General features: G+C 33.8%; 1 protein-coding gene across 4 annotated transcripts in view; it reads right to left on the reverse strand.

Annotated features, from left to right (window-relative positions):
* The window catches only part of RAP1A (RAP1A, member of RAS oncogene family), a 104,939-nt gene that overhangs the window by 15,286 nt on the left and 74,126 nt on the right, over window positions 1-15,527 (reverse strand). For all 4 annotated transcript variants that reach the window (XM_051993031.1, XM_051993028.1, XM_051993029.1 and 1 more), the window contains exons 3-6: window positions 7,621-7,689; window positions 5,940-5,996; window positions 3,907-4,047; window positions 138-281 (exon numbers count right to left, since the gene is read on the reverse strand). In XM_051993031.1, coding sequence (XP_051848991.1) covers window positions 138-281; window positions 3,907-4,047; window positions 5,940-5,996; window positions 7,621-7,689 — 411 coding nt within the window. The remainder of the gene's footprint in view (window positions 1-137; window positions 282-3,906; window positions 4,048-5,939; window positions 5,997-7,620; window positions 7,690-15,527) is intronic.

Here is a 15,527-nt window from a genome sequence, read left to right on the forward strand (position 1 = left end):
CCAGATGTTCTAGAAAATGATTCAAATTCAGATTACTTAGAGAAAAAATATTTTAAAAAGCAATTTTTAGATTTTGGCAGCCAGGAAAAAGGAAAAAGCAAGACATATATTTGCATATCTTAGCAACTAAACTTTACCTCATTAACGTTGATCTTTGACTTTGCAGAAGATTCTAAAAAGGCACAGTTACACCACTGTCTTGCTAAATTCTGACCCTGTTCTTTGCCAACTACTCGCTCATCTTCCAGGTCACATTTATTGCCAACCAAAATCATTGGAACCTGAAGGAAGAAAACACTGAAATGAATATCAACATAGGGACTACTTATCCTAATGCCAGAAATTTAGATAAAATTTGACTGAGCCTTTGTGCCTCTTTTTAATATAAGCCCAAAGTAGAAGAGAAATATATACCTATTAGTTGTATTATGGCAACACTAAAATTCCCGTATATGGTTATGGTTAGAGTCACTTAGGTCATGTCCAAATCTTCCTGACCCCACTGGGGATTTTTTTGGCCCAGATACTGGAGTGCTACTTCCTTTTAATTTTACTGATGAGGAAACTGAGGTCAAAAGGGTTAAATGATTTGTGCAAGGACACACAGATAGTATTTGAGGCCAGATTTGAATTCAGGTCCTTGCTCCCTATTCACTGAGCCACCTACTCACCAATCTGTTATGTACAGAAACATGTGAATCATTGATAATTGAACTCTAAGCAGAAAGTCTCAGGGGATAGAAACTTTTTAAGTTTAGTTTCTTGAGACACAAATATTTTACCCAACCTCCACAATATTTTAAAAATCAAAAATTCAACTTTAACTATAGCTCAAAGATGAGCTTTTCAAGATTATATACAGCCAAATATAAAAGAGCAATTTTCAGTGTACTTTTTATTACTCTAGTAACTAGCTCTAATCTAGCATACTTGACCATGACCAGATAGACAAATCTCATAGCAACATTTTAAAATATTCCAAAGCGAAAGTAAACCAAAAGTCAATAGTATGAAAAACATCAATCTACCAAATGTGAAAGAGCACCATTTCATTTATACTTTTAGGGCAATAAATATATGCAGTTCAACATTCCACACAGAACAGTTTTGGGAAGAGTATATGCATTCTTGCCCAAATGTTAATAAAAATTTAGCATTCAGGCTAAATGAACTACAATCCTTTCTAAATGAAGATAAAAGATGATTAAAAATGCTACTAAAATATATGCCTAAGAGTGATGTTCTCAAAAGCAGTAATTTAAATCTTAATATTAAAAAAAAATTCTAGGTAAATATTGTTCGACTAGGGGTAACAGGTAAAAGGGGGGGTGGGGGGAGGGAAGGTTTCAAATGAGAAAATTACTTAAAATTCTTAGCACATGTCTGACTGCTCCTGAAGTTATACTTCAACTCTTCTGTGGCATGGTCATATCCTACACTAAGCTGGATAAACTGCAAATGCAAGAGAGCCAGAAGAAAGTAGAGCTCTTAAGCTGCTTTAGCAAAACAGCCAACTACTGCTGACCAGGAGGGGAAAACACTATTAATAAAAGCAGTTTAACCCCAGGGGGTCTGTGTGTATATAAACAGAAAATAAATAAGCTGAATATCCACAATCAGAAATAAGCCTGACACAAGATAAGAGACAATATCATTTGTCAGGTGACGACACAAGAACCAGCAGATCAAGTCCAACCTCACTTCTCCAAGCCAGCAATCATGTATGTTTTCCATTAAGTCTTTTTTTATTCACGCAAATATCCTCAGGTTAAATATGAATCCACAAGAAAAAATTTGGAGCCAGAGGACTTGGAATACTAGAATAGTTTTCTTACTACTGGTATCATTCCTAGGTTCATTTCATCATTCTGGGCCTCAGTTTCCTAATCTGTAAAATGGCATTAAATAAGATTGCCTATTGGGTACCTTTAAATGCTAACTCTATGCTAGACAGGACAGGAGTTGTTAAGTTTTTTTGTGTCCTGGCTTCCCCTGGCAGTTTGGGGAAGTTTGTGACCTCTTCTCTTCTCAGAATATTCTCTTTTAAAAATTAACAATTGAAGTAAATATTACATTTCTGTTAGTGAAAATAAAGCTGCAACTGTTTTTCCTTTTCAGGAATCCAGGTTAAGAACCCCTATTATATATGACATAGTATTCAAGTTCATTATTTGTTCAATAGAGTACTAGGACCCACTGAATCATAGGTGCTGTTTTTCTAGAATCTGTCTGGCAGCCCCAATTTAAAGGCTTGTTTAAGAAGATCAGAAAGTAATAACAATAAAAATAAAATTTGCTTGTAGGCAGCTTGACTGTTTTGCTTTTTACACATGAAATAATCTAGAAATTTTGGCCTAGTATAATACTCCACAGGGTTATTAGGAGGATCAAATGAAATAATTTTTGTAAAATGCTTACTACAGTGGCACATAGTATGCACATAATAAGCACTTATTTCCATATCCTTTTTCTTCCTACCTTATTACTATATTATGCAGTCTTAGGGTAGCTAGATGGTACAACAAAGTGCTGGACCTAGAATCAAGATGATTCAGGTACTTAATAGTTATGTGATCCCAGGCAAATCATTTAACCTCTGTTTGCCTCAGTTTCCTTATCTGTAAAATGGGGACAATAAAAGCATCTCCTTCAAAGGTTGTCATAAAGATCAAATGAGAAAAAAATTATATAAAGCTCTTTTGCTCAATGCCTGGTACATACTAAGTGCTGTAATGATAATAATAATGATGATTACTAGGGTAAGACACAAGAATGGTATGAGGTAATGGGAGCTCACTTGGAAAAAATTCTAGGAAAAAAGTTTCATTAAAAAATAAACACATTGTGGTAGCTATAGAGCTAACCTGAAGTCAGGAGAACCTGAGTTCAAATCTGTTCTCAGACACTTAACACTTCCTAGCTGTGTGACCCTGTGTGACACTTAACCCAATTGCTTCAGCAAAACAAAACAAAACAAAACAAAAAACTACATTTCAGGAACCCACAATTCAACTCTTATTAAAGAAGGCAAGATTTTTATTTCTTTGTTTTATTTCTTTGTTATTGTGTTCTAGAGGAACAATGTTTCTGGCCTTTAACATTAGTAATGCATTTTTATACCACTACCTTATGTCAGCATAAAACCATAGGTTTTAAACCTCTTATGTGAATTAGCCATGAGAAAGAAGATATCTTATTCATTAGATCATGGTTGGTTATAGTCATATAAATTTTTCTCTCATGCAACAATACCCAAGGTTAAAGATCTAAGCAGACACATGGGGATCCCATGATTAATAATTACACAGAACATAAAATCATGGAATATAAAAGGCAGAGATACAAACAGATTTTTATTTTCTAATTTATACCACAGAGAAATTCTTTATAGCTCAAAACAGTTAACCTGACATAAATTTTAACTCTGCTAAGACCTAACCAATTCACATAACAATGTACTTAACCATCTATAGTTAAAGTCGTTATCATTCTGACTATACAAGAGAAAAGATAACATGTTTAAAAATTTTAAACCTAGTTAATTCATTATAAAAATAATCCCCTTATTATTATTAATAGACATTAATTATGCTTCTAGTTTTGAGATTTAAACACTGAATCTCTTTATGAAATCTTCCTTAACAGCTCTCACCTATAGTAGTATCTTTTTTCTTCAATTCCTTTTTGTGTCTTGTAGGGGACCTAACAATTACACTAGTGCAATTATCTGCAAAGTACAATTAAGCACCTTATTATATTTGATCTCATTCTTCATTATTGTGTGTCTTATACTTTATACTCTTCAGATTACCTAACTCCTTACACAATTGACTGATAAAAAGAAACTTGTTTATCTAACCACAAAAAGATTTTAGCGCTCAGAGGGGATAAAAAAATATTACTTACATCTTCTGTATCTTTAACTCGTAAGATCTGTTCCCTCAAGTCCTGTAAGTCATTAAATGTGGACTGAGCTGTAATAGAATATACTAGTGCAAACCCTTGGCCATTCTTCATATACAGATCTCTCATTGCCGTAAATTGCTCCTATAATAAAAGATGAATGTGAAGACAATCACAAAACTTGATTTATGTTAGTTGGAATCATTTTTAAATTAAAAGAGCTTAAGAATAATTTAGTTATTTCATGGTAAAGAAAAATAACATGTAACATATAGATTTTATAAACGAATCTTTATCCAACTGAAAGAAATGTTTCTATTTCTCATCCACAGAACAAATCATACAACTCTGGAGACAACCAATGATGATTTTTTTCTTTAAAGAACAGTGCATTTCCCCATTTATATCTTTCACCCTACAAGATAATGCAGATCATAATCTACATTTTAAAAAATGAATTTAAAAAATGTTTGCAAAAGCTACAGTATCTCCTAAACTGGATTGCTTTCCTCAGATCTCTTCCAACTTTAGATTTATAATCCTATGATCAGTCTAACATTCAAGAGAGAAGACTATAGAACTGACAACCTCCTTTGGTGACCCATACCAATGTTTATCACCCTGACAGTCAAGAGATTCTTATATTCAATTAAAATATATTGTTTTATTTAATACCTATTTTGTTTTGTTCAGGAACAAAAGTAATGCAAAAATCACAGAAACTAGAAGTAGGAATGTGTACAATAAGCTAGAAAATTATTATTATTTAAATAAAATGAGATCTGTACAAAAGATAAACAGACATGTATTACAGAATATTTGGAAATAAGGAACAAGTAGTGTGGAAATATTGCAATGTATGTATGAACCATATAATTTGGTCAAAGCATAAGCTGCTTCCTGCTCTGCCCTTTTATTTCTACATAGCTCCTTTGTTCTCAAGCTTTCCTGGGCCAAGATCCTATCCTGGTTCCTAGGTACTTAATTCCAGCTGACTCTGCTTATTTCTTCTCTCCCTGTTATTCCCTTCGACTCCCCCTGATCAAGCCTCTATTGTCCTAACTCAGGCATCCATCCCTGTTCATTCTCAATCTTCAATATTCTATAGTGTTCACTGCTTCTTTGATTGCCATCATAAGGCATTTCTAGAAACCACAGGGAAGGATTACAAATCATAAAGCATTTCTAGAAACCACAGGGAAGGATTACAAATTTTTTATCTTCAGGTTTCCTGAGTATAGATTTTTTTAAAAATTTATTTTATAAACTACTGTGATATTAAAGTCAGTAAGCTCCCAACTTATTTATCAGTGGATTAATATTAAATAACTTGATAGAAATAACCAGTTTATTTGGCTACAAATGTGAAATATACTACTATGACTGAATCTTCTTAGCTATTTGATTCCAAAGTATGATTTATTTAATCACACCACTAATAGATTTTTCATCACCACCTAAAATATTATTTCTATGGAAAAATGCATTCTGAATTCTTAGCTATTAACTCAAAAAGCATTGCAACACAAACTATGAATAAGTTGGGAAAGCTCTGGTTAATGTTGAAATAAAAACCTATTTTACTCGAATTCTAAAATATTTTTGTTTTATTTGTAAATATTTCATTTGAGCTTTTTTCCCCCCAAAAATGAAGTTGCTAATACTAAAAAGAAAAAATATTAAAACTATCATTTCTTAATAAAGATGAATGATTCAAGTTATGTCTGTTTAAATTCATGGTAAATATTTTCTATTTAAAGAGAAGCTGTTAACATAATCCTCTCACAGTTGGTAAAAAATAAAAGAAACAATACACAGATATGACAGCAACACAAAATAATATGTTGCATAGGAATTAAATACACTACAGAAGACTTAATATGCTTAGGAAAATTCAATCAGTCCCAAATTTAGGAAGATTCATTTTTAATCATAACAATGACTTTTTTTCCATGATGGGATTAATCTAATGACAACTTTTATTTGACATCCAAGTTATTAATTCAAAGTATCATAGGAAGATAAAACATCCTTACTGTTCCTGCTGTATCGAGGATTTCAAGCATACACTGTTGGCAATCAACTTCAACTTGCTAAAAAGTGCAAAAAAAAAAAAAAAAAAAAAAAGAGAGATGGGATGAGTATCAACAACCAACTTTTTGGTTTACAAAGTATCTTGTTTAATTATAATTTATTAGAGGCTTAAGAGCCCCTAAAGTTGAATCTCCTGTTCATATCTACTTGACAGATTTCAATGAAATCTGTGTGTAAAATGGCATTATGCATAACCCCTCCTATTATTTTAATGACTTATAATTCACTTACACAAAAAGTGTTCTCCCCAATGTGCAACAGGAAGACCACTGGATCTGGAAGCATAAAAGAGGAGTTCCAGAACCATTCTGCTATTTACCAATTATGAGACTTTGGGCAAGGTCATTTAACCTTTCTGGTCTTAGAGGATAAAGTCTTTTCCCAGTTCTAATTTGTGTTCTTATGATCCTAAGATGAGGATAACAGGGAAACAGGTTTTGTGACACTCAAGACCCTACAGTACTTCAAGTAATAATGCTTCTGGGGAATTGTAGGCTTTTCAGAGGTTTACTCTGCAGAATCTACCATCTACATACATACACACACCACCATGCTTTCAAAAGTACTTCCTCAATGATATTTTTACAGTTAGTTTTGAATCAGGGATCAATAACAGCAGAACATCTAACAACATTAGTAGTTACATTAATATGAACCCTAATCTTCATTTTAGAACTTACTTCTTTTGGTGCTGGCAATAAAGGAAAAAGAGCACTAACATGACCTGAGAAAGGACTTGAGTAATATATAATTATGACAGAGTAGAATTATTCCACAATTCTCTCAATTCTGTTAGTGCAGAACTTCACACATATTTTATCTTTAATGAGAGATAATGAGAGATATTTTAATAAGAGATATATCAATATAAATTGACATATTGTTGTCAATTCCACTTATTGAAAATTTCATTCAGGAAAAATTATGGCATTCAACAACCATATCATGACAGTTTCCTAAAGAACTTCTCTTTCCCATTTGAGAAAAATGGTTTCTGATTTGAGTACTCTCTCCAATGATCTTTTAACACATTCTCTTTTCCCTCCCTCATATTAACAAGAAAACGAGAGAAAAAAATATCAGTAAGGATTGGCAGAGAACTTTACAGCTACACAGTATGGCCATTTGCCAAGACCAAACTCATGGCTCTTTGTATTTTAAAAGGGACAAGGTAATATTTTTTAATAGTTAAGCAAGAAAATAAACAAAAGGCAGTTGTATAACCACTTAATGATTTCAAGCATGGCTATTATGGACATTTTAAACTATGAAGAAATGGATAAAAATCAAAAGCAGATCTATTGTAAGGATCCTGAAGCAGTTTTTCTTCTACATAAAAATTTATTCCAGAAAAATGTGAATATTACTATAACTGTATGGTTTATCCTATTTAACATTTAATTATAAGATCTTTAAAATAGTAATGGACCTCTTAGAAATTTGTTAAAGAGAATAGTATGAACTTAAGAAAATTTTAGTTTTTTAAAAATATACTTATGACTCACACAGAGAATTTGTATCTAGTTTAAAAATAACTTGTTTTTAAGCAGCAATTTTGTGTACCAAGAATTCAAGTTGTAAGGAAACACTAGTGAAAGTATAGAGACAAATTCCAGAGCTTACCTTTCTGTAGGAGTCTTCTATTGTGGGGTCATATTTTTCAACAAAGATTCCTTGGACAAACTGTACTGTCTAGAAAAGTAAAAGTGGAGAAAGTTAAGTGACTAAGAATCAAACCTCTTGACAAAAGTTAACAGCCAAAAAGAGATCACAATTCAATTAAATCACAATTTTAAAAGTTTTTGTAGTGCTTTAATTTTTTAAACTTCGACAATGTCATTATAACATTAGAGGAAGATGAATTTAGGGAAAACTTCAAAATACAGCATATTTCAAAAAGAAGACCATATATATGTATTCATTGAAATAATTTAAGTCATCATATCTGAACAGGGAACTGATAATCTATTTTTTTTCAGAGAGACAATTCTGGACAAGGCGTATAATTAATTATGTACTAAACTGGCTATCTATACCATCCTTAAATTCATGTCTCTGCAGTACAACTTGGTTATCAAAGGGCAGCTCTGAATATATGAAAACACTGTGATGATAGTTATCTAAAAGTCATACACATTCCATAGTAAATTTTACTTGGCTTAATTCTGAAAACTAAAATGTCATTTAACTATTCAATAGCAGTGAAACTGTAGAAAACCATTTAAATGATCAATAATACTGTCACCTCTATATGTGGAAATGTCTTCTATGTAAAAAAAAAATTTTTTTTTTAACATTACATGCTAGATACAAGTCTAAGAAAAAATGGAAATTCACTTTTAAATTATTTATTTATTTATTTGTTTATTTTTGCTGAGGCAATTGGGGTTAATTGACTTGCTCAGGGTTACACAGCTAGTAAATGTTAAGTGTCTGAGGCCAGATTTGAACTCAGGTTCTCCTGACTTCAGGGCTGGTGCTCTGTCAACTGCGCCATCTAGTTGCCCCTCTGTCTTTATTTTTTAAAAATATTTTATTTTTTCCCCCAGTTATATGTCAAGAAAATTTTTATTATTGATTTTCACAGGATTTTGAGTTATAATTTTTTCTCCTTATTTTCCTCTTCTATCTTCTTCTGAAGATGGTATATAGTTTGATATAATTTATCATGTAAAACATTTCCATATTAGTCATAGTTGTGAAAGAAACAAATCAAAAGGGGGGGGGGGGGAGAGACATGAGAAAGAATAAAGTGAAAAAAATATACTTCAATTTACATTCAGAGACCATCAGTTTTTTATCTGGTTATAAGTAGCATTTTCCTTTGTGAATCCTTTGTGTTTATCTTGGGCCATTGTGTTGCTGAGAAGAGTTGAGTTAATCATGGCTAATCATCATACAATGCTGCTGAGACTATACAATGTTTTCTTGGTTCTGCTCATTTTACTTTGTATCAGTTCATACAAGTTTTTTCAGAATCTGGGTTTTTCTAAAATCTACCTGTTCATCATTTCTTATTGCACAATAGCATTCTATTCCATTCATGTACCGCAGCTTGCCATTTCCCAAATGATATAACTTAAATGTCAAACAAATCTTATACTTTGCTTTTTACCTATCTGATCATTTTTTCTCACACTTCTTTCAGGGATCATTATCCATCTTCCACCCTTTCCTGAAGACTCACTTCATCTAATCTCTTCTCGCTCTGTAGATAGTCTCTGCCTTAGTGAGCAAAGTTTCATCATTTCTTTTTCTTCCAAACCTTGAGATGCCAAGTGCCAGATCTATAAAAATAAATCCCTCCTTGTTCTCACTCACTCCAGATACGTTGATTCAATCTCTCCCACGTTCCATTGAAGGTCGGCCCATTATGTTTTCTGGAACTTCTATTTCAGTTACACACTTATCTTCACTTTAGACCTCTTTTCATCTTTACCTGTCAAGCACACAGAGTTCCCCTCAAAATATATTCCTAGTCCCTCTCTCTGGCTTTCTTTCCTATTCCTAAAAGGTAGGTCAGTATACTCCTTGAATATCCGATATGATTGCCATACTCTCTTTGCTGCCACTATTCAACAATCTCTTTTGAGGTTCATTTCAATGAAATCTATCACAAAATCCAGATTTTAGTAACAGGTTATCTACTAGTTCCTAAATACTGCAACTGGTCTTTCTCACTGGTGAGCTACCATCCCATTCTCCCACCCTCCTTTTTGCTCAGATTACCTTAATTTACACTGTGACATCTTGATAGCATGTAGTTTCTCCTATTAGAACATTTCTGCCTTTCTTTGTATCCCTAGTGCTTAGCACAATGCCTTATATTTAAAGCATTTAATAAATGCTTGCTAAGAATACTGCCAAGCCCTAATCTTATATTACTCCCACTTTCTACCTTCACTCCTACTCATGTAGTGCTGAATGGAGCTAGACGAAATTATGAAACCAAAAGGAAGGAGATCACTACACATTTGATATCTAATTTCAACTGGAACCTCACTAAAGAAAGACAACTCCTCCTTAATTGAGTCAATCCCATTCCCTGGAAGTTATTCCAAACCTTTTTTTCCCCCTCAAGCTTCCTGTTCTCCAGCCTTTTGAGCTGAAGATCTAGACTAATCCATTATTGAGAAAAGAGAGGCTATTTTTTGGTGAAATCCTTCTTCTCATGAAAATCACGAAAATACAAAATCTCTCATTTATCTCCTTTTTTTTACTTTTGTTTTTGGTAAGGCTGATCTTTCTCAGCAGTCAATTTCTCAACATCTATCTAAATTTCAGTTTTTTTTCCTATTGACTGGCTTCTTCCCTGCTTGCTTAAACCTGCTCTACTCTCCCCCATCCTTAAAAACTCTTCAGTAGATCCTACCACCCCCTCAAGTCATTATCCTATATCTCTCCTTTCTTTCTCTGCTAAATTTCTGGAGAAAATAATCTATACTCAATGGTCCTACTTCCTGCCTTCTACCAACTTCTCAAGCCTTTGCTATCTGGTTTCAGACTTCATCATTCAATTACTATTGCTCTCTCTAGTGATGATTTAACTGCCAAGTGTGATAGATGTTGATGAGGTCAAGTGACCTCTCTACAACTCTAATTCTACTGATGACACTTTTCTACAAGGGAAAGGACAAGATTATGGTGGGAGAGGGAGGAGAATAATTATTCTCACCTTGCTTTATTACTACCAATTTAACAGCTTTCTTGGTTTCTTTGGCTGGTTCCTCACCCATATTATGTCCCTGTGAATGAACAGAGTCCCTCTCCTCTCTTCTTTACTCTTTCATTTGGTTCAATGATTGATGTTCACTGGTTTAGTTATCTATGGAGATGACACATAATCTACAGTATATACAGTCCTATTCTCTCAAGTTATATCTACAACTGTCATCAGATTGGTTGCCCTAGAACAGAATTCATTATTTTTCTCTTTAAACCCATTTCTATTCTAAACTTCCCCAACAAGCAACATCATCCTTCAAGTCGCCCAGGTCATTCTCCATGAACTATCCATTTTACCTCATTCAATATGGCCAATCATTTGTCAAATCCCGTTGCTTATAGCCCACAGTATATTATATGTTACTCAACTTATCTCTATTCACATTTTCAGTTTCTGTCCTCTGACAGTTCAAACCCCTATCACCTCTTACCTTATCTGGTGCCCTTGCCTCGAATTTCCCATTTTAGATCCATTCTCCACATAGATGCCAAAGTGAATTTGCTAAAGTACAGGTCTGAACATCTCATTCTCTTCCTCAATAAAGTCCAATGGCCCTCAAGTGTCTCTAGGATAAATGCCTCTTTTGGGGTCCAACTTACCTTTCCAAATTCATTCTATATTATTATACTTTTTTGCATTCCATAGTCCACTGCTTTATTTATTATTCCTCACAAAATACTTATCTATGGCCTTCACATTTTTTGACTAGCTATCCCCCATGCCTGTAATGCATGCCCTTTTTCTTTCTGCCTCTGCCTCTTGCAATCCATTTCTTTCAGGACTCTGTTCAAGTGCCTCATTTTTGAAATGAAATGATTTCTAATCGCCCTATATGTGAGTGCTCCCTTCAATTAACCTTGTATTTACTTATTTATATATGTGTTATCTCTCTAGTGTAACATAAGCTACTTGACAGCAAAGACTCTTTCAGTTTTGGCTTTTGATGCCCAGTTTGATATATATATAGACAAGCATTTAAATGTTTGCCGATTGAGGATTTCATCTATTCTTATATTTTCAATGATCAAATCTATATTGAGTCCCAAAACTTATATATCGAACACTAAAGTCTCTAATGGATTTCATTCTTACATCTTCACCTGGTTGTCTCTTAGACATTTCAGGTTAAAATTGCTAAACACATCTTACAAACACTTTTATTTTTAAGTGTTCATAAGAACTCCCCTTTCTTCTCAATGACAACATTTAGAGTTCCTCTCTCTCAAATCCATTCTCTCCCTTTACTGATACCACTAAAACCCAGAACATCTTATCCAGTCTTGCTTCCTACTTTTTCACCTTAGTTCCTGATCAGGTAGTACAAATATTAACAAATGGGAAAAGAGGGAGGAGAGGAAGGCATATCTAATAACTTATCTTGATAACCTTTCCTCTCCTTCCTGGCATTCCTCTCTCTATTCTTCCCAGTAGTTCTACTCCTAGCAGCAATGTCTTTAGCCTTTTCTCATCTCAAACTCAACATATATTCATTAAGTATTTTTACATTCTGGGTGATGTGCTAGAGACACAAAGACAAAAATGAAAGTCCTTGTTGCGCAAGAAAAATCAGATCAAGAAGGAAGAAAAATAACTGAAAAAGAAAATAAAATGCAAGCAAATAACAACAGAGAAAGTGAGAATGCTATGATGTGTTCCACACTCTGTTCCCATGGTGGCTCTCTTAGTCACTGCACAAGTGGAATTGGTTTGAATCATCTTAATATTGCAGAAAGCCAGTTCCATCAGAATTGATCTTGTATAGTCTTGTTGTTGCCATGTATAATGATCTGCTGGTTCTGCTCATTTCACTTAGCATCAGTTCTTGTAGGTCTCTCCAGGCCTCTCTAAAATCATCCTGTTAGTCGTTTCTTACAGAACAATAGTATTCCATAGCATTCATATACCATAATTTATTCAGCCATCCTCCAATTGGTGGGCATCCACTCAGTTTCCAGTTCCTTGCCACTACAAAGAGGGCTGCCACAAACATTCGTGCACATACAGGTCCCTTTCCTCTTTAGGATCTCTTTGGGATATAATCCCAGTAGAAGCACTGCTGAATCAAAGAGTATGCACAGTTTGATAACTTTTAACTTACAAAATTTTCTGATTTGATTCCCATGACAGCCTTCTGAACTAAGTGCTATAGAAATTATCTTATTTTACACATGAGGACTCAGGAGGAGAGGGGTTAAATGACTTTTCCATGGTCACACAAAGATTTTTGGTGTCTCTGATGAGATATGAACTAAAGTCTGACTCCAAATCTAGGCCATATGGTCTCTTAAGACTACTTCACCCCAGGGCCCTGGTGATAAAATGTTTGGTAGAAAAAAGGAAGACAGAATCTGGGTTTTCCTTTGAAATAGAGGTAAATTTTATATTATAACCTGATAAACTCAATGACTCCTCCATAACCACCTAGCATAAGAACTATAACAGACCCTCAAGAGATCATTTAGTCTAGTTTACTCATTTTACAAATGAGAAAACAAAGCAAGTAACTGAAATAATGTGCCCAGACTGCTATGGTATCAAGGATGGAATCTGAGATTATATCCCATGACTCTTAATCCAATACTCTTTTCTGTATATAATATCACCCTTTGTCTTTCTTTTGGAAACTGAATAAAAAATGAAAAAAAGTGAGTGAAGACAGTGGAACACCAAATATTATAATGGAAAAAAAAAAACTGTGAATGGGACAAAGAAGATATAAATTGTAAAGAAAAACATGACAGATGAGGGCCCAAATACAGGAGAAAGATCAAGACCTAAATCCATTTGAGATATAACAAATAAAAGGAATAATTTTTAAGTTAGTTTGAAGTTTCTTGAAACCTTGTGACTTTCCCTTTTTGCTTGTTATTTTTAATCGTCTGCTCCTTCTTAGTAGCTAGTCATAACATCCCTTAGAAAGCTCACAACGATTGTGTATCTCCTTCAAGGATAGGAAGCTATGGAACAAGGCATGAGAACATATTCCAGTCCAGAAGTATCAAAGATGCATTCTTTTGAACCACATTAAAATGTAATTGCTTAACTGTGTGACCCTGAACAAGTCACTTAACCCCAATTGCCTCAACCAAAAAAAAAAAAAAAAAAAAAAAGTAATTGGGAAATATTTAACAAAATAAATAAAAATACAATAGATATTGAAATAGTATGTAGTTTTCTAAGACATCATGTGACCCACAGAGATTATTTTGTATGATTTAGTGGCCCCATTTCATTTGAGTTAGCTGCCACTATGGTTCTAATTCATGGTAGGCCAAAGAAAGAGAGAAAATCTGGCCAGAAGAAATGAATGGTAAGAAAGTGGTAAGAAAGAAGCAAATAGTCAATAGCCTAATCCTTAGACCTTCAGTTTAAAAAAAAAAGGGGGGGGGGGAGGGAAGGGGAATGATGGGAATAAGAACTTATTAAGCATCTAAAATGTGCTAGGCCTGTACTAAATAAGCACCTAAAATGTGCTAGGCCTGTACTAAATACTGTACAGATTTTTGTTTTTCAATAGTGTTCTACTCTTTATGACCCCATCTGAGGTCTTCTTTGTAGAGATACTTAAGTGTTTTCTCATTCCTTCTCCAGTTCATTTTATAGATGAGAAAACTGAGGTTAAGTGACTTGCTCAAGGTCACACAGCTGTTTGAGGCTAGATCTCAGCTCAAGACAGCACTGTATCTACTGTGCCACCTAGCAGTGGCACAACAGCTATTCTGCATACATACTGAAACCTACTTTCCCTCTCCCTCCATTTTCTTTACTTTTCTTGTTTTTGTGGGTCATGGCTAATATAGAATTGTTTTTTAGATGACTTCATCTGTATAATCCAAATATTGTTGGCTTTCTCAAGAGGTAGGGAAGTGGCAGGAAGGAGGGAAAGAATTTGGAACTGAATTTTTTTTTTTAAATGAATGTTAAAAAATGCTTTATATGAAATTGGGAAATACTTGGCAAAATAGGTAAAATATATATTTTTTAAATTAAAAAGAAAGAAATGTAATACATTTCAGAAATGATATCCTGAGATACTCTATCATCACTCCCCAATACTGCCATTCCTGAATTTCAGACTTCCAGACTTGGAATGGACCTTGGAGGTTTTCTAGTCCAAATCATAATTGAATGAGAATCCCTTCTACATCATACATATATCGTCTACTTTCTCTACTTAGAGTCATGAACTACTTAACAAAAATGACAACAATCATACCACATTACTAAATGAGTTCATAATAAATTTGGTAATCTAATTTCAACAAAGAATTTGTTACAGTACTGCTATTTGTTTTCTTTTGATTTTCTATTCATCTTAGTAGCTATTCCAAATCTTCTCAAGCCCCCAAATACTTTCTCCACCTCACTTGGAAGACATTTTTAATCTCCTAATTTATTGAGAAAGAGACATACTGACTCTCTTCAAATACCCTATCCTTCTAGTTCCTTAACTTACTCATTTCCCATTACTTTCTCTTCATCTCAACCACACATATAGTCATATCCTTGATCTTGCCATCACCCATGAATGTTGAAGAATTTTTAAATTCCCTTTTTTGGACAATCTATTGGTTTTTCATCTCTCCTTCTGCCTTCCCTTACAAAACCCTAGCTTTTGTTTACATCATGACTTCCAATTCTTTGACCCCTCAATTCTCTTCTAAGTCATCTCCCTAGTACTAACCACTTTTCTCTTTTCTAAATCTTGTCCCCTTGGTGAAAGATTTTAACTTTTTACTTTCTTAATCCCTATACTCTCTATCATACTGCCAGTTATGTCCAGCCAGTTTTCAGCCTTGAAGTA

This window comes from Antechinus flavipes, chromosome 4 (genome assembly GCF_016432865.1).
Source record: "Antechinus flavipes isolate AdamAnt ecotype Samford, QLD, Australia chromosome 4, AdamAnt_v2, whole genome shotgun sequence".
Taxonomy (NCBI): domain Eukaryota; kingdom Metazoa; phylum Chordata; class Mammalia; order Dasyuromorphia; family Dasyuridae; genus Antechinus; species Antechinus flavipes.